This window comes from Aspergillus heteromorphus (assembly GCF_003184545.1).
Source record: "Aspergillus heteromorphus CBS 117.55 chromosome Unknown BO70scaffold_1, whole genome shotgun sequence".
Lineage (NCBI taxonomy): Eukaryota > Fungi > Ascomycota > Eurotiomycetes > Eurotiales > Aspergillaceae > Aspergillus > Aspergillus heteromorphus.
Genome location: NW_020290406.1, coordinates 2458113 through 2479667, shown reverse-complemented (window position 1 = coordinate 2479667; position 21555 = coordinate 2458113). Strand labels below are relative to the sequence as shown.

At 55.4% G+C, this 21555-nt stretch overlaps 8 protein-coding genes across 8 annotated transcripts; 3 read left to right on the top strand and 5 right to left on the bottom strand.

The window, feature by feature from the left end:
* Nucleotides 1-342: 342 nt before the first annotated feature.
* BO70DRAFT_367802 (putative pectin methylesterase) lies at nt 343-1569 on the top strand (the record flags this gene model as incomplete). Its single annotated transcript, XM_025544587.1, has 2 exons — nt 343-975; nt 1036-1569. 2 exons carry the CDS (start codon nt 343-345, stop codon nt 1567-1569), a joined length of 1167 nt encoding a protein of 388 aa, XP_025404529.1.
* Nucleotides 1570-2682: 1113 nt separating this feature from the next.
* On the bottom strand, nt 2683-4124 carry BO70DRAFT_357931 (transcription elongation factor DST1). The gene has a single exon (XM_025542161.1). The coding sequence runs from the start codon at nt 3798-3800 to the stop codon at nt 2889-2891; it is 912 nt and encodes a 303-aa protein (XP_025404528.1). The 5' UTR covers nt 3801-4124; the 3' UTR covers nt 2683-2888.
* A 554-nt stretch (nt 4125-4678) lies between these two features.
* BO70DRAFT_306455 (putative endosome-associated ubiquitin isopeptidase (AmsH)) lies at nt 4679-7117 on the bottom strand. Its single transcript, XM_025540040.1, has 2 exons — nt 6735-7117; nt 4679-6669 (listed from the first exon to the last, which is right to left on the bottom strand). Exons 1-2 carry the CDS (start codon nt 6876-6878, stop codon nt 5152-5154), a joined length of 1662 nt encoding a protein of 553 aa, XP_025404527.1. The 5' UTR covers nt 6879-7117; the 3' UTR covers nt 4679-5151.
* Nucleotides 7118-7237: 120 nt separating this feature from the next.
* Nucleotides 7238-9473, top strand: BO70DRAFT_384206 (uncharacterized protein). The gene is made up of 2 exons (XM_025545641.1): nt 7238-7501; nt 7577-9473. Exons 1-2 carry the CDS (start codon nt 7357-7359, stop codon nt 9298-9300), a joined length of 1869 nt encoding a protein of 622 aa, XP_025404526.1. The 5' UTR covers nt 7238-7356; the 3' UTR covers nt 9301-9473.
* A 1356-nt stretch (nt 9474-10829) lies between these two features.
* On the bottom strand, nt 10830-12065 carry BO70DRAFT_367798 (protein kinase domain-containing protein; the record flags this gene model as incomplete). Its single annotated transcript, XM_025544586.1, has 1 exon — nt 10830-12065. One exon carries the CDS (start codon nt 12063-12065, stop codon nt 10830-10832), a length of 1236 nt encoding a protein of 411 aa, XP_025404525.1.
* Nucleotides 12066-13948: 1883 nt separating this feature from the next.
* On the bottom strand, nt 13949-15228 carry BO70DRAFT_357929 (SRPBCC domain-containing protein). The gene has a single exon (XM_025542160.1). It carries the CDS (start codon nt 14926-14928, stop codon nt 14296-14298), a length of 633 nt encoding a protein of 210 aa, XP_025404524.1. The 5' UTR covers nt 14929-15228; the 3' UTR covers nt 13949-14295.
* Nucleotides 15229-16280: 1052 nt separating this feature from the next.
* On the top strand, nt 16281-17224 carry BO70DRAFT_19239 (uncharacterized protein). Its single transcript, XM_025538509.1, has one exon. The coding sequence runs from the start codon at nt 16470-16472 to the stop codon at nt 16977-16979; it is 510 nt and encodes a 169-aa protein (XP_025404523.1). The 5' UTR covers nt 16281-16469; the 3' UTR covers nt 16980-17224.
* Nucleotides 17225-18861: 1637 nt separating this feature from the next.
* On the bottom strand, nt 18862-21187 carry BO70DRAFT_425449 (uncharacterized protein; the record flags this gene model as incomplete). Its single annotated transcript, XM_025547689.1, has 5 exons — nt 18862-19612; nt 20072-20445; nt 20625-20692; nt 20799-20835; nt 21059-21187. 5 exons carry the CDS (start codon nt 21185-21187, stop codon nt 19348-19350), a joined length of 873 nt encoding a protein of 290 aa, XP_025404522.1. The 3' UTR covers nt 18862-19347.
* Nucleotides 21188-21555: the final 368 nt, after the last annotated feature.

Sequence of the window (21555 nt, the reverse complement as noted above, 5' to 3'; positions counted from 1 at the left end):
CCTCCGCAAAGGACACCACTCTCCTCCACCAACGGCTACCCAACATCTGCCTCTCAGGTCCCGTTTGGCCCGGTCCGCCAACCCGACAGGTGGAAAGCAATTCTCCGGCAGCGACTCCCATTTCTCCGTTTGCCCGCCTGGGGAAGTATTGCATCATACCGTGGTTCTCCGATAGGAGCAATCGCCAGTCGCACAATGCCTGTCGTCTGGGGTATGGTCTGCAGTGTGCAGAAGCTTGACAGCTCCCCGCATCCCCGGATTCGGCAGTGATTCTATAAAACGGGCCAAGAATGGCAAGGAACGCCACGATGACGGCTCCATTCCCTCGGGCAATCCTGCACAATGCTACTCTTCAGTCTTCTCCTCGCCCTCCAGGCCCTCCTGGTGCACTCGGCCGCCCTGCGACGGGACTCCCTGACCACCGCTGCCCGCGAGAAATGCCAGACCACGCTGCAGTGTCCCCCGGGCACTCTGGTCGTCTCCAGCACCGCCCACCCGCTCGCCAACTTCACCACCCTGCAGTCGGCCATTGATGCCCTCCCCAACGACAACTCCTCCCAGACCATCCTCATCCTCTCCGGGTCCTACCATCAGCAAGTCAACATCACGCGCGCCGGGCCCATCACCCTGCTGGGCGAGCAGCCCGACCCAGCGGCGCTGACCGACGCGGCGCGCAACACCGTCAACCTCACCTGGGCGGCCGCCAATGAAGACAACACCGGCGAGTCGGTCGACAACGTCTACTCTAGCGTGATGATCGTCTCGCCCACCCTGGACGCGAGTTTGACAGGCTCCGGCACGACCGGCTACCCGGTCCCGGCCGACACGCCCTTTGGCAACACGGACTTCCGCGTGTATAACATCGACTTCCGCAACACCTGGGCCGACTACACGGACGGGCCAGCGCACGCCATCAGCTTCAGTCGGTCCAACGGCGGTTTCTACTACTGCGGGTTCTACTCGTACCAGGATACAGTACGTCCCCCCCGCCCTCTTGACCACCCATCTAATAGTAAAACCCACTAACCCCCGCAGGTCTACATCGGCAAACTCGGCTCCGCATACGTCCACTCGTCCATTTTAGCCGGCGAAACCGACTTCCTCTACGGCTTCGGCACACTGTACATCCAATCGTCGCAGATCCTCCTGCGGTCCTGCGGCGGCGGCATCACCGCCTGGAAAGGCACGAACACGACATTCGTCAACAACTACGGGGTGTACATCCACGACTCGACCGTGCGCGCCGCCAACACGTCCATCGCCCCGGATATCAAGGGGGCCTGCGCGCTCGGCCGGCCCTGGAACTCCCTGCACCGGTCGATCTTCGCTAACACGCACGAGGACGGCAGCATCGAGCCGTCCGGGTACATCGATTGGGAGGACCGGTGGACGGCCAACCAGACCCTGATGGCGGAGTATCGGGCTTTTGGGCCGGGATTTAATCTGACGGGGAGAGAGGAGAGTGAGGTTTCGGTGTTGTTGGGGGACAAGGGGTATGAGCGGTATAGTTCCATTGAGAAGGTGTTTTTGGGTGATGTGGCTTGGATTGATTGGGAGGTTGCGGCTTGAGTTGATGTAGCTGTATATGAATACAGTACATGAATCAACATTCCATGGATGCACAGTACATATTTTCCATATCACACATCCATATCTGAACACACACACAGAGAGAAACAAACAAACAGATACAGGCACGAACACAGGCACGAACACAGACATGGAGAGAGAGAGAGAGAGACAGAGAACCTCCCACCTCTCCCCTATCCCTATCCCCTACCTCATATCCCCCCATCCTCAAACAATAACAACACAACCCAACAACAACAACAATAACCACCACCACCACCTTCTCAATACCTCCGAACCACCCCCCCAGCCACAGCCACAGCCCAATCTATTCTCCCTCTCTCCACTTGTATCTCTCTAACCTCCCCCCCGGACCTCCCCCCTCCACGCCCTCCAACCTCTCCAATTCTCTCAACTCCCCCCTCATCGCTAAATACGCCGCCCCAGTATCCGCCCAAACACTATACTCCTGCACCTTCAACTCCCCCGTCTCACCCTCCCCATTCCCCCATTCCCCCCATCCCCATCCCCAGTAACCCCCCATCCCCATCCCCAGTAACCCCCCATCCCCCTCCCCAACCCCAATCCAATAAACAAACCCCTCCCCCACCCCTCCCCCGACTTTCTCGCCCGAAACCTCGCCTCCCCTTTCAAACAAACTCTACCCGTCTCACAATCCACCGCCCACTGATCCTCGGGCTCGAAGCGCATCTCCTCGATAACGAGGTGTTCGTTCAGCAGCGAGAAGTATTCTTTTGCGCCGGCGCGGCCACGGAAGGTGCGGCCGAGGAAGGGGGCGAGGGAGGGGTGGCCGTGTTCGTGGATGGTGAGGGAGGGGGAGGATGTGAATATGGATGTGGAGAGGAGGGGGTCTAAGGAAGAAGAAGGGGGGAGGAGGAGGAGGAAGAGGGAGAGGGAGAGGGGGTGGTGAGGATGGTGAGGAGGGTGTGGATTGGTTTGGTGAGGGAGGAGCGTGGGTAGGGCATTTTATTTTGGTAGATGTTGGATGTTGGATGTTGGATGTTGGATGTTGGATGTTGGATGGTGTTTAGTAAGTAGAGGTTGGTAGGTGGGTGGGTAGGTTGGATAGAATGGATGGGATGGAAGTGGAAGTGGAAGTGGTGGTATTGATGGATGATGGATGATGATATGACGTCGTCCATCCTCTATAGTGACATGACATAACCTTTTTGAAACAGCCCGCAACTCCTCGCCTCAAGACATTCCCAACACCAACAATCACAATCAGATACAAAATACAAAGGAGAATAGATCCTGCCCCAGTCCCCAATCTCGGTCTCAATCCCATCCCAGTCTAATCACTGTCGCCACGATTTCCCGCAGTTCATGCACGTGCAGAACAGCGTCATCGGTTCGTCCGCACTGCGCGTCTGCGCCTCCGTGTATGTCACCTTGCGCTGCCCACACTTGCCGCACTGCAAACTGGTACTGATGCTCCGCTCCGCCTGTGCCACCATCGCCTTGTCCATGTTCTCCTTCTGGATCCGACGGTCGCGCTCCTCCTGCTCCGCCGACCGGAGCTCGTTGTGCGACATCTTGACGAAATATTCCGGCGTCACGTCGCCGTCCATGACTCTCACCCGCAGCGTCGGGTTCGATTTGTTCTTCAGGTTCTGGAACAGGCTGCGGATCTTGGTGCGGTAGGGTTCCTTCGACTCCGGCCCGAAGGCGCTGAAAGCTGCCGCCTCCACGGCACACGCCTTGTTCAACACCGTCCGCGGTGCTTCGGTCGAGTTGAGACACAGTCCGTCGTACAGCAGCCCAATGCAGCTGTCCCGGATCCGGTTCGAGGTTTGGTTGGGATCCACGCCGTCGGCCTTCCAGGTCCGCTTGTCCGGAGGCACCGACAGCTTGGAAACCTTGTCGGAGGGGGTGGTGCCGCCAGAGGGGGTGCCGTTCTGTGTCGGGTGCGGCGAGCTGCTCTCCGGCCGGCTGGCCCCGGGGGAGGCCCGGGCCTTCTGCTTGTTCACTTCCGTGCGCCATCTGGAGACGATCTCGCTCGCCAGACGGGCGACCTCAGGGGTCTTGTGCTGCTTGAATTTGTTCACGATGATACCGACGCGGGTGGACCGCAGCAGGTCCTCGGTGGCCTTGACTCCTTGTTGTAGCTCCTTGAGTAGTGTAACGATGGTCGAGGCGGGCTCGTTCTGCGTAGCGGCCTTGGTCAAGGCCTTGGCCTTGGCCTCGATTTCTTTCGCGTCCATCGGCATGGTGGTGGTAGTGGTTATGATGCCGAGATGACGTGGAGGAAAAGGGTGTGACAGATGTATACGATCGATAGACGAGGCTTGTAGCGCCTGCATGACGTTAGTATGCGATAGTCCAGGGTCATGCGGAAACGAGTGCGTAGGTGAAGGGGGGATGCCACAATGGCAGGTTCGGCAGAGACGTGCGACCCCAAGTCGCCAGGGACAGGCAAGGCACCGTGTATGGATCAACAACAGTTGCACATCAATGCGGGAGCGTCGCACGTGCAGGAGTCGCCGGAGGAGTATTCACGATAGAGGCCCTCAAGGGGACACCCGGGAGAAGCAGAGAGCAAGCACAAGGTAAATGCGCCCGGGATGGGGGCGCGCAGGAGGAAAGGAGGGGGGTGGGGGAGGTGGGCGCACTCACTCGGTCAGTTGTACGAGCCGGCGGGACTCAACGTGGAGGTGGTGGGAGATTCTGGAGAGGGTGCGAGTTGACTGAGGATCTCAGTTCTGCGCAGTTTTGGAGAGAGAGGTCTCTTCTGGGTTGCAAGTAGCAGAGGGAGATGTGGGAGATGTGGTAGATGTAGAGGAGAGGAAGAGAGGAAGAGAAGAGAAGAAGAGGAAGAAGCCGAAGAGAAGAAGCGGTTGCGATGGCGCCAAGCCCGGATGGCCCGATCGGGTATGGCGGGGTCCCCCCGACAAGTAGATGCCAATGAAGCACTTCTGATGTACACATCTCCGTCTATCCCCAAGAACCCCCTCGATGAGCCCCTTCTGACGGGCTGATGACTCCGGCCAGGCAGCCAGAGTTACGCTACGGATTACAGACAGTTTACACAAGACGTACGTATGCATCATGTACACAGGTTGTAGTTCATAAGCAACGGTCCCGATGCCCACACTTCCAGATATACCATCCCCTGCAATCTCGCTCGGGTCTGCCATTCTTCTCATAAGATACGCCGGATCTCGCAGCCGGTCACTCACGCAACATCCAAGTTGCCAACCCGGCATTGGCATCGAGGCCCACGTCTTGGAGAGCGGATGGCGCTCCGTAGAACCCTGTGCAGAACCATGCCTCTGAGTCGTCGGACAAAAGGTGGAGAGAACTCCCGCGATGATGCCCGATCAGAATGTGAGAGGGGGAAGCCCCGCAGGGGCGAGGAGAATGTGAAGCCCTCTGGCAGAAGTGCTTGAGGGAGATCACCGAAACGATGTGTCCGATAGGGCAGTGCCATCACGCAGTGTGGACCATCGACGGCATACGTAATCGGGTGCTAGCTGCGTCTACCTGTCACATATTATTCCTCATCAGCTCGTGGATCGTATGCTATCAACGCTCAGATATAATCACGTTAGCCACATCTCTTTACAATCCAGACCCCTTTGGCCGCAGATCGACCGTCTCAAACTCCAGCCCCTTGGCCTCAAAGACGTGGCCCGGGCGGAGGGCGTCGGTGTAGATGTTCGCCTCCCCGTGCGGATGGAACAGTCCGGACTGGGTGCAGTTCAGCACCGTCTTCAACCCCGGCGGGTCCGTCAGCCGGAATATCCCCCAGTCCGGGGTCTTGCTCGGCGCGCAGACAATGGCAATGCTCTCCGGGAGCATCACCTGGTATCCGCAGTGGGTGTGCAGGTCGCGCGAGCTCATGAAGCACGTCTGCGTCGGGTGGGTGTGGATCCAGCCGAGCACCATCAGGTCCTCCGAGTCACAATAGTCAAAGATGGCCGATTCATTGACCGTCTCACACGTGTCCGACGTGGCCGTCTGCTCGGGGATGAGAAGCCTCGACACAAACAAGGCGTTTGAGATCAACGTTCCGCACAGGATGGCACAAGTCTCCAGATTGCGCTGCGTATTCGGGGCCGCCAGCGAGACGAAGTGTTTGCGGAGGTCGGGCGGCAGGAACAACGTCCGGAGGGGCGTTCCATTCTCCAGATAGGCCGATGGTTTGAAGGTGAAGCTGGAGGGGTCCAGGTCCGAACGGGCATCTGGTCCATCTGTCGCGGGCTGGACCTTCGCAGGAAGCGCGGGAGTCTCCACCGGGGGGGCTGCAGGCGAGATCTTGTCCGGACGAGGGGGCGGCGACGGTCCATCGAGTCCGGAACCGCGCGAGATCTCCTTGGGAGGCGGCGCGGGTGCCTTGGGAGGTGGAACCCTCTTGCCCCCAGGGTCCGTCCTGACCAGGGACGGAACCGCCACCAGTGGATTTTGGCGAGGAACGGTCGGATATTTGTACGCGGAGAGGGAAGAGGTCGCGGTGGACGGCCGGACGGTAGTCTTGGGGGCGATTTGCGGCCGGTGATCCGCCTGCGGAGCACCGTCCATGTTGACCCTCACATTCTGTATGCGCCGGCTCAAGTCATCGGCTGGCTCCGGGGCATCTTTGCGCAGGGAATGGTCCCAGTCTCCCCACATGCCAGCCGTGCGTCGAGTCCGCTCCTCCTCGGGGGAGATACCGGCTTGCCGGATGGCCTGTCGGACAGTAGCTCTCCGACTGATCTCGGTCCGCGCCAGTTGGACCGCCAGGTCCCGGTTCTCGCCTGCTTCCAGCGGCTCCGCGACCCCTGCCAACGCGGGGTCCTGGGGCTGGGACTGGAGCTGGGTCAATGGGCTGGTATTGTTGCTGGCAGGAAGCGGGGTGCGGGATTGCCGTTCACGCATCAGCTGGGTATAGCGCTCATGGCGTTTGTTGATTCGGGGTTTCAGGCGTTCCAACACGCGCAGGTTCCGCTGGACCTCCTTCTCGGCCTCCACCAAGGCCTTCCGGTTCTTCTCATCCTTGGCCTCGGGATGCTCGGCCAGGTTGACGAGCACCAGCTGGGCATGTCGGAACAAGAGGAGGTAGGCCTGCTCGTCGTGTTTCTCCCGTTCGTAGATGCGAGCCTGCCGTCACCAGCTAGTCAGTCCCATTGTCAGGTCCATCGAGACTAGGCTACCGTCCAACGCACCTCTCTCATCATTGTCGCGGCGGTCCGCAGCCAATACCGCAGGGGGATCGAGGGGTTGTATTCATAGTCCTGAGCCTTGCGAGTGATAGATTCCACGCTCTGCGGAGGAGACCCGCCACTGGCTGGAGACACATTGGTAGCCATGACTGCGCGTGCACCGCGATGGGCAGGAGGTGCGAGGGGAGGAGGAAGGGATTGGGCGTCTGGTGTCTGGTCTGGCGCAAAGACCAGCGGGAGTCGGGGTGGGGACGGGCCGCATGTAGGCAGAACGGAGAGTGGGGGTTGTCGTCGACGGCGTGGGACTGTAGCAAAGTCAAGGAGGCAGGAGTTCCAATCAAGAAGAGGAAGTGATGGTGGTGGTCGTTGTGGTGTCGGAGGTGGAGGTGATTCGGCGGCGGGTCGGCGGAGGTGAACAAGAAAGAGCTCGGTTGAGCCGCTTTTCGTCGTCTCTTCTTTTCTTCCTCCGCTTCCACTTCTTTTCCTTCTTCCTCGAATTCCGTACCCTTTTTCACCCACCACCACCCCATCGCCTCCTGGAACTATGTCTGGATCGGCCAGACTCCCCTTCCACACATCCCAGAAAGGTTGATCTCGTCTGCAACATCCCCTTCTCGACAGCAGAATGGGTGCGACCAAGCGGGTGGTGTCATTACAATGGACACCGATTAAACAATATCCCCTCACGATTCACCTGAACAACCATTTCAGCGGAAACCCCCGAACTCGCTTGATCAAGAAACCAGAGATTATCAGTGAGGATCTATGTGGTGAGTTTCCGAAGCTGCCAACCGCTCACAGTCCCAGCAATTGACTCCTCCCCCCTCCCCCCCCCTCAATATCAGATCAAGCTCTGGAGCGCATCGCCCCATTCCTTCTCCGCAACACCCCCGTGGACGTCCTCGACCTATGGCCGGGAGTTGGGATTATATCCTCCAAGATCAACGCCCTTATCCGGCCCCGACGCCATGTTCTTGTCGAGCCGGCACTGGACGTGTTCCAGCCCCTGCTGGAAACGTTAGTCCAGAGCGATCCCTCCTACAAACTCGTTAGCTCGGACGACTTGTCCCGGAACAAGTGGGAAAGCTTGCTCCACGAGCACTTTCCAGACCAAGGGCCGGGGAATTGCGATGCAACCGGTCTCCTCCCCCGGAACGACACCTTGCTGGTCCTCGCGAACCCGCCAACCAGCGGGGACAGTGACCATTTCACCCCAAGCCGATGGTGGTCGTCATTCATGGAGGCCTGCATGCGACAGGCAGGGCTACATCTCTACGGAAGTGTCCGTCTATTGGCCACCGTTCCAACTGCGGAAGCCTCGACGATTCTCCCGCGTCAGGTGAGCGAACGCAGGCGGCCGGCGCTCTGGACAGAAAATGTTGCGCTGCATGCTTTCGAAGTCGCCGCTCCCCAAGAAGACCACGTGTGGGCGAATATGAAGACATACGGCCTTGCCATGGACAATGCTGCACGCGTTGCCGAGAGAACCGCCGAAAAGAACGTCCCAATCCCCCCGGGCAGAGAACCCACGCCGCTGATTGCGGCTCCCGAGAGCCCTGATCCTGGCAAAATAAAGATCCCCTATACACCGCGCATTCGAACGACCCTTCAAGAGCGGCTCTTCGCAACCATCCAGGCCACAGCCGACATCAGTCCGTCTGTCCCTGGTTTCAAGGACCTCTATAGGCAGCGCGGCCGCGCGCTGACGCGACTGAATATGGACAACCGACAGGCCCATGCTCTTTTGCAAAAGGCGAATAAGTGCTACGAACTCGATCAGAAATACCGGTCTTTATCCCGAGCAGCGGCCGATCCCAACGCAGACTTGGCCTCTCTGAAACCCATCCTCGACAAGATCACGGCCCTCAAGAAGGACCTCGACAAGCCCGAAGAACACCCAGACCATTTCAAGAGTCTCCCACTCGTGCGCGACAACTTTCGCGTTTCCCTCGATAGAAACAAATTCGACGAGTCCCTCCTCCTCTGGGACCGCCGCCCCTTCGAGCCACTGACCATCGAATGGAGGGAATTCTATCCGCGACGCGCCTCACCGCGCACCCTCATTTATTTCGAGGCCGATCCCAACCCCCCGTTCGCCCCCAAACTCGCCAAACTCCATCCATCCAAGCGCAGCGAGGCCTACCGCATCTACGAGTCCCTCATCAGCTCTCTCAACCGCGGCCGCGACTCCATCTCCGCCGCCGAAGTTTTGGACTTGCTCTTCCCCAGCCGCTCCGCCAACGACATCGTCAAAACCATCCCCAGTCTCGCCGAACACGCCGCCAAGGCCCCCAAGCCGGACTTCGACTCCCTTCCCAAAACCGTCCACGGCGAGTCCCTCGACGGTGGGCCCCCGGACCCGGCCCTCAGTTACCAGGAGAACCTGGACTACGACCTAAACGATGTGCGCATCCGCTGCCTGTCATCCTCCACGATGTGGGACATCTGCATCGAGTATATGAAGAGCGGCGCCTCGCTTACCGCCTTGCAGTTGAGTCGACTGCTCGGGGGGACCTTGACAATGTCCCAGATCAGCGGTAGACAGGAACCCAAGAAAAGGCTCCATTGATGTGGAGCAACTTCTCACTCCCCCCTCTCTCCCTCTCCATCTCTCTCTGTGTATGTTGTTGTCATGGTGTATAACAGTGTATCACCACCCCCTCTTCTCACTATCACTGTTATATATCCACCCTCCGTGTATAATAGTTACGAATTTACGTATAGATATAGAATCGATAGATGCATGTGTGATTGATTTGTTTGGTTGGCATGGCTGGAGTTGGTGCGGAGTACGGAGTACTGGTATACATACAGATGAAGCATGAATCCGGGGAATATGTTCTACTACCATGTTAGTACCAACCTACTACTAACTTACCTAGGTACATACCTACCTACCTACCTACCTACCGACCTACCTAGGTACATACCTACCTACCTACCCAATAGATACCATACCGTACGGAACCATAAACATACTTACCTAGGTATCTAAGGTGTCTACCTACTAGATAGACAATTTTGACTCTTGAGAGTATACATGCATACAGAGCTACCTACCGTATGTACTATATGTACCTACTATACCTACTCGGGGAGAAAACTTATCTTGTAGAATGCAGGATCTGATTTGGGAGTACAGGTGGGTACCTGCCTACCTACTTCGGAGAGGAATATAGGTAAGCAAGCGAGCAAGCGAGCAAGCGAGTAAGCAAATAAGGAAATAAGGAAATAAGGAAATAAGTAAATAAGCAAAGAAGCAAAGAAGCAAAGAAGCAAAGAAGCAAAGAAGCAAATAAGCAAAGAAGTACGGAGGCAAGTAAATAAGGGAGTAAGTAGTCTGGTTTATTTGCATAGTATCTAATCTAGCGGGTATCTTGATATTGGGGGGGAGGGGGGGAGGATGTATAAGTGTAAGTATAAGTGTAAGTGTAAGTGCAAGTGTAAGTATAAGTAAAGGATTTCAAAAGGGGAAGAGAGAGAGAGAGAGAAAGGAAAAAGAAGACAGGTGAGAAGGTGGGTAGGTAGGTAGGTATGTTATCAGTAAAAAAGAAAGAAAGAAAGAAAGAAAGAAAGAAAGAAAGAAAGAAAGAAAGAAAGAAAGAAAGAAAGAAAGGCAAATCAGATAGACAGACAGAGAAAAGAGGCAGGTCAAGTCCGCGAGATCTTTCTAATTCACGACAGATTAAAAAGTGAAAAGAGGTGGGAGAGGTGGATGGGTAGATAGACAGATGGTATAGAAAAGGCAGGGGAAAAAATAAAAAGAAAGAAAAAAAACGAAAATGGAAAAAAAGAAAAGAAGAGAGAAAAAAAAGGGTAGAAGAAAACAAAAAAAAATAAATAAAAGAGATGTGTAAACTGTAAAAGTAAAATAAAAAGACAGTAGTATCCGAAGAAGGTAGGTAGATAAGGGAGATTAAAAACGATAGTTATCTAGCGCGGCTGCGCGAGGCGAAGGTTGCGTGCGGATGCCGAAGATAACGAGCGAACGAACGAACGAAAGAGCGGCAACCGGGTCCGCGATTCAGAGATCCTGGTACGGAGTACGGAGGACTCAATCAAGTCGAGTCACCAAGATAGTCATCTAGATAGCCACAACTAGATCTGAACAGCCTCAACAAGCTTAACCCACTCAAGCGGCGTGATGCGCTGACTCGGGTCCTTGACGATAGCCGGCTTGAGGATCTGCTCGACAATGCCGTTGCGCGGGACGCGCGAGCCGTTGGGCCCGGCGCGCACGAAATCGATGACGCGGTGGCCTTCCCTCGCCATGGCGAGCCGTTGGAGGTTGCTGGCGCCGGGGTAGAGGAGGAGGTCGCCGGTTGCAGCAGCCAAAAGGGTGACGGCCAGCGAGAAGACGTCGGATTCCGGGGTTGGGGCCGCGTCGGGGGAGGTGAGCGACGAGACGCACAGGAGCTCGGGGGCGGCAAACGGCGGCGTTAGGGCTGTGAGGGCCGTGCCTAGGTTCTTCTCGGGTGATGAAGGGCTGGCGATAGGGTGGGCGGAGGAGAAGTCGGCGAAGAGGGGCTCGTAGGGGAAGTTGCTGTCGTTGTTGTCGGTGGTGGTGGTGGTTGGGCGTGATCGGAGGAGAATGTTGTGAGGTTTGATGTCGCCGTGCACCGTTTGAGGCCCGCTATGGAGCCAGTAGAGACCGGTGATGAGCTTCTTGGCAAGGTCGTGCCATTGGGATAGGCCCTGCACGGGGTCAAACATCGTCTTGGTAGACATGTTTTTTCGGGCTAGGACGGCCTTTTCTTCGATGTAGGTGGACAGGGAGAGTGGGACGGCGGACATGACGATTGAGTGCGAGTCGGCGATATAGCCCTGGAAGGGAACGACATGGTTCTCAGAGCCGGGGACGCGACTGACCCGGGTCAGAGTGAGGGCCTCGGCGTCGAGGACACGGTGCGCATCCCGTCTTGAAGGTGATTTGACGGCCACTGTCGGGCCTTTGATGGCAGGCGAGCTGGGGGGCGTGAGCAGATAAGGCTTGGAGGGCTCGCACGATGAGGCCTTGTAGACGACGCTCCAGACGCCGCGACCGAATTCCACGGGACGGCCTTTCAGGTCACAGTGATACTCGAGTTCGTCTGTAAAGGAGCGCGAGGTGCGACTATCCCCGTCCACGTCTTTGGACTGGGCCTCGACGGGAGAGAGAAATGGACTCGAGGCGCTGGAGTCAAGGGTGGCCACGCTGCCTGAGAGGCTATCATCGTCCACAGTGGGGGTCACCGGAGGGGTGAGGCCGGGTAACACTGTAGGATGCAGCGTCTGAGCATTGCTGTCGGGCTGGGTGCGGACAGACAGACGGATAGGCATGTGTCCGGCAGTCATGATGGATGGCTTGAGGGGAGATTCTGCCTTCTGACGGGCTTCTGAGGGTTTTGGGATAGCGGGGAAGGCGATGAATCCAGTCGATGCAGCAAACCGGGGCCGATCACTTGCTTCAGCCCCGATAGGTCGGCGGACTTCGGATCAGAGTAGAGCGATCAGAGGCGAGCGCGTATATATGGGTGGTCTGGAGAAGGGGACGATGCCGTGGTCGTCGAGCTGAGGTGTCTCGCCGCGTCGCTATGCGGCGAAATCAAGGACGGGGGAGTTATAGTCGTGAGGAGCAGCGGCAACCACGGGCTCTAATCCCAGTCTATAGTAGGCGACGACAGGTAAAGTGGTGGCAACCCCGTGCAGATGACGTCGGCGTGGGATGAGATGTAATCGTGACTCACGCAACTCACAATCGATGGGGGGGATGCAGCAGAGGAGTAGGACAGAAGGCAGAGAAGTGAGGGAGAAGACGACGAGGAGGAAGATGAGGGAGAGGGAGAGGAGGAGGAGGATAGCAACACATTCATGGTTCTAAAGGAGGCGAGGGGAGGGAACCGGGGGAAGAGTAAAAAAAATTCGTGGAGGACGAGGAAAGAGTCTCGACCGGGTCGACTGCAAAGGGAAATTAATTAAAAATTCGAGAGAACATGACGGCTTTCGATCGACAGAGAGCGATAGCTTAACTGCCACCGAGGAACCATGGGTGATTACAGCAAACCGTCGCAAGTCACCGTGACATGCAAAGCCCACCGGCCTCTTCTGGCCGGCGATTTGGTCCCACCGGGGGTCCAGTCCAGTCATCCTGCATGTCTCCAGGTGCTCACTCGCTATCCCATCTGCAATACGTGAGTGTGAGTGTGAGAGTACACTGAAGATATACCAGACACACAAGACACAGCAACCCCTCGGTGGATATAGATCGATCTCTGAGACAGATCGATGATATTGGAATAATTAATGCCTCGACTGCGGCGAGAGTTCGGGGGTGGCGGCCAGCTGCTGGACAACCTTCAAGCTGCCCGGATTCGATTGGCCGCGTGCGACCGTCACGCCCTTGCGACGGACCAACCAGCGCCAGGCAAACAGGGGCAGTCCCGGTCGGTCTGCAGATTCAGCACGGACGCTAGGCCGCAACAGGCACTAGCGTGTGCGCGCTAGTCGCCAGTGGTTCGTCGGCAGACCCAATCAGCAACGCCCCTCGCGCTGGGATTTCGAGGATTTCGTGCAGTTTGCCAGTCGTCCCCGCCGTCCCGAGGATTGGCGCCAACTCAGTCCTGTCGGGGTTTGTGATTTTCGAGCCTCGGGCATAAACGGCCGTCACATCCTCTGCCGGTCCTTGTTTGGGCCCTCCACGAGTCCACTACGAGGCCGGTGACGAAGATGTCGCAGGTGTGACACACGGTCATCCACCGGTGGATGGGTCTAGTCCGGTAGTCCAGGGTTGTCGTGGACATGGAACCCATGCAGGTTGTGCTGTGCTGTGCAGGGCAGGGAGCATCTTATCTTGTTCAACCTCGCGACTGACTATCTACTAGTATTATTACCTACATGCGCCCTCGCTGCACACCATCCCTCATCCCTCCCTGCCTGCCGCCTTCCTGCAGCCGCCCTTTCCCAGCATCCGTCGGATAGGAAATATGGCCCCCTCCTTTCATCTTAAGCAGAGACCACGGTCTGTGCGGACTCAAATCATAAAAGAAGATGGAGGATGAAAACGTAACCCTCCGACGGGGCTCGCAACCAATCCCCACCCCCACGTGGGTCTGGTCTGCCAGGGAAATTGGCCGCCATCCAGCGACTCCACTCTGCAATTGTGTTCATCCCAGCCGACCACCAGTCTATTGATTCCGTGGGATCGCTATATAACTCACCCCGTAGCGCGATGGACTCCCCCTCGGGCACCCCCGACTCCCAGTCCCAACACTTTGCTTCCAGATCCACTGCCGTCGTCGAATCTTTCGGGTTGTGACCTGTCCAATTGTCCAACTGGTAGCACTCCCGCGAAATCCGGTGCCAAGAGCGCACGGGGCTGGCCTCGGAAGTTCGTGGTCTCTCCGTCTGCGAATCGATTCCGGGGGGAAGAGAGAGTGTGTGTGTGAGATTGGCGATTTCATTACGGGGTAAAACTATGCAGCAATACAGATCTCCCTAGCAGTCGGGCCAGCAAGGAGGAAGGAATATCAAGGTTAAGCTCGTATGGCATGTACCGTCCGAAGCGAGGTGCGAGAAGCATGGCTCATTATCCCCTTGCCCCGGTCTTCTCAACGTACTCCTTCAAGTCCTGCACCCACAGGTCAAAGCATTCGTCCAGCCGCGCCCCAAGCATCCAGCGAACTACATAGGCCAGCACCCCGATCTGTGCCTCCCAGTTGCGCACTTCCGTAACCCGCTTCACATGCCCCTCCTCGTCCTGGACTTCGACCTCCGACACCTCGTGGACTCTTTCTGCCGTCAGCAACGACGCCAGAACGCGCCCCTGGGCCGCCGCATCGTTGACCCACACAATCCGACCGAGCTTCTTGCTCGCGCTAGGCGCATCTCGCTCAGCCACCATCAGCATCGTATCTGTATCGGGCTGCGGTTGGGGGGAGGTTGGCTTCATATTGACGTGGAAGGTCATCCGCGTCCCCGCTTCGAGGACGGGGGAGGGATTTGAGGGAGAATCGGACGCGGGTTGCTGGCGGATGGTGACTCGAGGAACGAATCTATTCCAGGATGGCCAGGTCGAGGTGTCCACGAGAGCATCCCAAACTTCCTGTACCGGGGCATCGATCAACGTAACGCTTTGGAAGTGCACGATCGCGTCCGAGGCGGCGATGTTGAGCGTGGGGCGGGACGCCAGAGAGGCTTTGGAGGAACGCGAAGTAGGCATTTTGAGATTGGTGCCGATGTAGAGGCCGTAGATTCTGGGGGAGAACCAGTAAAAGTACTCGACAGGACAGCTAAAGTAGGGAACTGAGAACCGCCATCGAATTGAGCTTTGAGCTTTGAGCTTGGATGTTTGGATGACAGGACTAGGAGCGGCCGAGCCTCCCGAAGCCCCACCGCCATGCGATCGGCCCGGATAAACAACCCCTCCACGCGGCCACAGATCTATACGGGGTTTACCACTCTTGCAGGAACACTCCTCGCCAGATCTGCTGCCCCTCTGGCTTCAAAATGGAAGACACAGGAGCACTTCTGTCTACTCCAGCTCTTAGGCCCCACGAATCTGTCATAGATCTTCTGATATCCGCCAGGTTATCTGTCTCCTCGACACTCTGTTTGGCTGCTGCCTAGAATCATACAATGATTGCATCTGAGGCAGACCCTTGGAGCCTGCAATCCCACAGCCCTATCTGCCTCGATGGACACCTCCACCGATTGATCCACTCAGATGGTGGGATCTATACTAATTAAACCATCCCCCTCAAAGCCAACTAGAGCAGCGCAAATGCCGTCAAGTAGACGTGTCAAAGACGAGGTGAGATCCCAAGAAACCGGACACCTCTTTTGGTTTGCACTGTTGAATCTAACATGGCAGGCTTCTGAAGCCCAGAAGCCGACGAGGCCTTTAGATCGCCAATCCCCGGCTGTCATATCTTCGACTTGACGTTTCGTTTTAGCGGATCGTTCTGGCCATCGTTCCATCTGCGTGTTTCCTACCAGCCGTGCCCTGGAGTGTTGAGCCCCGGAAAACGGCATTGGCATCGGCATCGAACCTGCAAGACAAAGTCTCGAGTATATCTAAGCTGGGTTAGCTGTCGCATTGGCTTATAGCAGTTTTGTATGGTCGTGCTCTGGACTACGACCCCAATCCCATGTGAAACAATCCATGAACGACTGACCGTGATCACTCGGGATCTTCCCCTGTTACCGGGGATGTCCCACTTCATTATAGATCCAGTTGGGGCGTTCCGGATTCCGTGCTCATTTCAATGCGACTATGGGAGGGTCATCGTACACGGAAAATCTGCTCAATATATGCAGATAAGCGAGACGCGTTTCTCGCGCGGCCAATACCAGCTCGGATCTAGCATGAGTGTTCCTCCGTAAGGGGGATACCAGGGTTCTCGTTCTGATGAGATCAGTAGCAGTGTTGATGCGAAGACGGAGGATTTGATGTTCATGTTCTTCTGGAAGAGTCCTGCTCAAAGGCAGTCTATCGTTCCTTCCAGGCAGGTTCAGCTCGTGCCCACCTAACTATTCAATGCCAGCCCTTCACATACAGAAGCCACGCTCAAAACAGCCCTACCAGGAAGGCCCGTCACCCTCTTCGCCCTCATCCTCATCCTCCCTCCATCCCGTCCAATCCTCGCCCCCTCCTACCCCCATTATCATCTATCATCATCTATCCACTCGTTCAGCCTCAAAAGCACCCTCACTCATTACCAGCCTATCACTATCCCGTATCCCACACATCCATCCACATATATGTCCACCTGCATCCCCGCCACCAACCAACCATTCCCAGCCTTCTACATCTACCGCCCTGGGTACACCGTGGTCCCGCTGATCCCGCTGGATGAGCTTCCGACCTGGATCCAAATCGGCAACTTCGACTGGTCCAACAGCGAGCTCTACGAGTTTATGCTCCCTGCGAGCTTCACCTGCTTCGATCGTGTCGGCGAATACGACGTCATCTGCCACCACTGCTACGCCGGAGTCGATAGCTTCCATCGTAGCGTCTCTGAACGAAGTGAGAGCTCCGCCGCTTCTTCACGTGCCGACGATCAGCTTTGCCATCTTCGTGCGCCTCTTGCTGGTGTGGTGGCTGGTCCGTCTGTGGTTGGAGATCTTTTGAGGGAGGAGACGGGGAAGCTTGCCGAGCTGAGGCAGCCCCCGTTTCATGCTAGTCTGAACAGTCCTTTTGTCGGCATGTGCTTTATTCCCAGTTGGTTGAAAAGGACATTTTACCCTCGGACGACAGTAGGTGTTGACTGATCCAGTTGAGGACGTCACCAAGCTGACGATAATCAGCTCGTACCTCCGCCACCTGTTTCAGTTCCTCGGCCACCTTCTCCGCCCTTTCGACCGTCCGATTCGGAGTCTCCGCCGCCGCCGCTCAATACTCCAACTGTCCAGGCTCCCTCTGCGGTCACTGTTCAGAATCTGTCTGTGGCTCCTGTCCAGAAATCGTCTGTGGACTCTTTCCAGAACTCCTCTGTGGACTCTGTCCAGAATCCCTCTGCAGACCCTGTCCATAATCCTTCTGTGGCTCCTTCTGTCCAGAATCCCACCAATTCCGAAGATCACAATGCCAGAGAACCCCCAGGCGCTACAATCTATGCCCAGTGTGCTGGTCTTGTGGTGGATAGGTATAATCATTTTGATGTTCGTGAATATGGTGGCGATGATACCGAGAATCGTGGCGATGATACCAAGAATCGCGGTGATGATACGGGCAATCTGGGTGAGGCTACTCCATATGATATGGCAGATAATATGGCGACTACTCCCGAGACCTTGCAAGTTGTCAATCTGCCGGGTAGTGCTCTGGATCCTGCGGGGCTATTCGCGGGTACTGACCTCAATACTAATGTCGATAACGGGAGCCAGGTGGCTGACAACTACCGCCACATGGGTGGCAGCCTCGGTAGTAGCCCGGGCTTTCTATTACGCGGTGATAGCAGTACACAGACCAACACGGTGGATACTGCGCTTCTTGGATCAGCTGTTCTATATCATGGGCTACGTGCTGCACCAAATCGGGGACATGATTTGGTGGGTACAGATCGCGCGGTACAACGCCTAGGCGAGGGTGATCCGGACCTTTCCCATCTGGGGGCTGGAACTGGGGCCACTGGCAAGAGGCGCACCTTTCGGACCGAATTGGGCGACAAAAATGGGGATGTAATAGAGCCAGTAGGTAGTGGGAGGGTACTTGCTGGATACGACGCCGAGAGTGCACCTGGGTTGTTTCCAGGCCGCACTGGAGTTATGATGCCAATCGGAGAAGATAGGAAGAACAATCGCCCTCCTCAGGCTTCCCCGGAGCCCCTGGTGTTCGGTATGGATCTTGTGTCTGGCGTGGATGGTCAGGGGGAAGAGGTGACCCCAGAATCGGAAACGCAGGCCCTTCTGGACGAAGACCAGGTAAGCGAGTCTTCATCGAAGCCGAAGGGGTGCTTGGTATACAATCCCGTGAATCGAAGTCGCAAGAAGAAGGTTAGATTTGACTTGTCCAGGCTGAGACCGTTCGAGCTCCGCCGGGCGGGGATGACTTCGATGACATGAGTAATCGATAGGAGGATGGGGGTTAGATAGTGCTCCGGAACCCGTTTGATCGGGCTAGTAGTTAGGATTAATGTTTAATAGTGTTTTTGAAATGATGGTAGAATTATCTGTAGATGAAAGTATTCCAGGTGTGGACAGAGGTTGAGAACGATTGATTATAGTAGCTATACATACTGGGATGGTGATGGTGATGTTGTGGACGGTTCAGGAACCGGCACGGTGGTGCCTTGGAAAGGCCCGCTGGAGCATCCATAGGCACTGGGCTTCTGCGACCGTAACGTTTGGGTTCATTTGGGTTTGGTTGAGGGTGAGGGTGAGTGCGGATATCTGTTGATGCTGGCGTCGGTAGCCGATGGCGGGGGGGGGGGAAGTCTGGAAGAAAGTCCATCTGGAAGCTGCGGGGTGAGGAACAAATGAGTGTCTGTCATATTGATGGCTGGGCTGACTAATTTATATTATATCAGAGAACTTATTCTATAACCATCTTATTTTAAAGTTACTAGTTATCTCCAAAGACTTTAAAGAAACACACCTCTGTAGTGTAGTTACTATAGTTACTATAGTTACTATAGTGACTATACATGATGATGCGCCATCTCCAGCTCCATCCCACACGCATCAGATCTAGCCTCCGTACTGAACGAATCCCAGCGCAGTTCCTGAACCACCTGAATTTCTCCTGGACCGAGGTCTCCGCTTCCTCTGCCCGCTGCTTCCAGATCAGGTCCAGGAGGTCCAGGAGGTCCAGGGACCTGGGACGATGACAATGGCGAGTGGGTACTCTGACTGTGACTCTGACTCTGACTGTAACTGTGACTGTGACTGTGACTGTTATCCAGACTCTGCCTGAAACTCTGACATAAGTTCTGTATACTCTTCTTTTTCTTTCTCAGACTCTGGGAGCAGGTATTCCCCGAGTCACCTCCCATCCCACTCAGATGGGTACCAGTCCCGTTTGTGTTTGTGTTTGTGTTTGAGTTCATGTTCGTAGAAACACTCGCCACGTACCCCGTACTCCCTGACGGGACGAACGGATTTATATTGTTCGTGTGAGGGTCCAAGTTCATGTTCATGTTCATGTTCCGGTTCGAGACGAACGTGCGGCCGGATGAGAAACTGGGTTTTTCGCGGTGGGTGTGGTGGGTATGTTCACGTCCATGTCCACATGTACATCCACATCCATGTCCATGTCCATGTCCATGTCCATGCTGCGGCCCATTGTCTTGTCCATGGTGAGAATGGTAATAGTTACAGTCGTGGTGTTCATGGCTGTGATGTTGATGTTGATGATCATGTTGATGATAATGACAATGACAATGACAATAACCAGGGTGGTGGTTCTGGTTATGGTAAGAGTTCCGCATGCGCGAGGGAACGAGTTTCGGAAATAGCCGGATCATCAGGGGCCGGAGCGGAGGCAAACACGCGCAGATAATGGCTGTGCTGGATTCGATGAAGGACCATGTTGCTGCGAGGGAGTTTATTTCTGTTTTTTTTTATTAGTATTAGAAAAAAAAAAAAATAAAGGCATTGGGGAAATTGGCTTGGGGATTGAGATGGGATTTGTGGGGGGGTGAGAAGAGTGAAGATGAGAGGAGATAGGGTTAGGAGGAGGAGGTAACATACTAGTAAAATTATCCGTATGCATCAAATCAACAAGGATAGTTAACCGGACGATACTTGTTGCGCAGACACTATCATCAACCAACACCAGAGGTCAGCATATCATCATCATCACATCATCATCATCATCACATCCGGACTCTAGTTTGGATAGATAAAGAAAAGATCAAACCCACAAAAACCCCAATCCAAAAACCCCCATGAGCGCAACCCTCTGCCTCATGGGCAATTTCAACCGCGCCAAAATGGGCAAGGGGATGACCACGAGGCCCAAATCCGTCGTGATCTGCAACGCGGCATTCAGCCCCCAGACCACGTCCTGGGAGAGACAGGTGTGCGGGATGCTTGTGTCCCAGAAGGCGCGCACGGGGATGCAGAACAGAATCGCGCTGAAGATCATCCACGTCCCCGTGGCGAGGACGATGCAGAGCGTGATGGAGAGGAGGATCTGGTAGCCTTTCGGGGGGAAGAGGCGTCGGTAGAGGACTATGAGGGAGAGTTTGGTGAGGGTTAGGGTGGTGTTGTAGAGGATTATGGTGGCGTAGAGAGACTATTATTATGATTATTATCATTATTATTATCATTATTATGATGATGATGATTATTTTGTTAGTATTGGGGATGGGGATGAGTATCGATGTTTGGCTCTTCTTCCTCCTTATGTCTTGTTGTGAAGAACGGTATAATCTCAAATAAATCAAGCAAAGGGAGGAAAGTAAGGAGGAATACCTTCAACTGCAACTGCAATTCCTCCGCACTAAGCTCATCCAGGTTCCTGCCAAGTCCATACTTGATTTCTGGTTCAAGATTGGAGTCAGTGGCGAACAGCTCACTTCCTTGTCCCCGCTAGACGTCTAGACAGAAGCCTGTCCCGGCCATATATGGGAATCGAATCATACATACCCAGGACCAGAAAGGCGAAGAAGATGATGTCGACTATCTAAACGGTGTATATTAGCATTTCATATCATGTGAGATTGGGTTTGAAGCGTAGAGAGAAGGATGGGGGGGGGAGACAGTTGACAGTAGACAGCAGCCATCACATCGCATCCCATCTCACTCACTCATTCACACTCACACACACTCACACAAGCTTGAGATAAAACAAACCAAACAGCAAAAAAACAAAAGACAAAGACAAAAGACAAGACAGAGAAACCTACCAACGACCCCCCAATCAACAAATCATCCCACCCAGGCTTCCTAAGCACATACAACCTCACGACCAGCCGCAACACAACCACCACGGTAGCCAGACACAAGAACGTGATTGCAACAGGAAGGGCGTACATCCTGCATGCAGGTTCAGGTGTTGATTCCGATTCCGATCCCACGATAGACAGTGCAGCGCAGCGGAGTGGCGTGGAGTGGAGTGGATTGTACTCACTCACTCACTCACTCACTCACTCACTCACTCACTCACTCACCAGAACCAGGATCAGGATGAGGATGATGAGCAGCAGCAGCAGCAAGCAAGACTAGCAGATCAGCAAGCAGGACATCAAGACAGACAACAGGATATGCAGGGCCTCCAGGCGGGGTTTGTCCCTTTTCTTCCACAGTCAGTCATCTCATCGCAACTCAAAACCCAATTCAATTCATCTCGAGGGCGGCGAATCTAATGTACTAACTTCACCTTCTAACTTTACCGTGGGTGGCC

Excerpts from the sequence above, each read along its gene's own strand:
- BO70DRAFT_357931 (XM_025542161.1), bottom strand. The coding sequence starts at position 3,800 with ATGCCGATGGACGCGAAAGAAATCGAGGCCAAGGCCAAGGCCTTGACC.
- BO70DRAFT_306455 (XM_025540040.1), bottom strand. The coding sequence starts at position 6,878 with ATGGCTACCAATGTGTCTCCAGCCAGTGGCGGGTCTCCTCCGCAGAGC. Across the intron at positions 6,670-6,734 it reads CCGCGACAATGATGAGAGAG|GCTCGCATCTACGAACGGGA; the intron begins GTGCGTTGGACG and ends TGGTGACGGCAG.
- BO70DRAFT_384206 (XM_025545641.1), top strand. The coding sequence starts at position 7,357 with ATGGGTGCGACCAAGCGGGTGGTGTCATTACAATGGACACCGATTAAA. Across the intron at positions 7,502-7,576 it reads TATCAGTGAGGATCTATGTG|ATCAAGCTCTGGAGCGCATC; the intron begins GTGAGTTTCCGA and ends CCTCAATATCAG.
- BO70DRAFT_357929 (XM_025542160.1), bottom strand. The coding sequence starts at position 14,928 with ATGCCTACTTCGCGTTCCTCCAAAGCCTCTCTGGCGTCCCGCCCCACG.
- BO70DRAFT_19239 (XM_025538509.1), top strand. The coding sequence starts at position 16,470 with ATGTCCACCTGCATCCCCGCCACCAACCAACCATTCCCAGCCTTCTAC.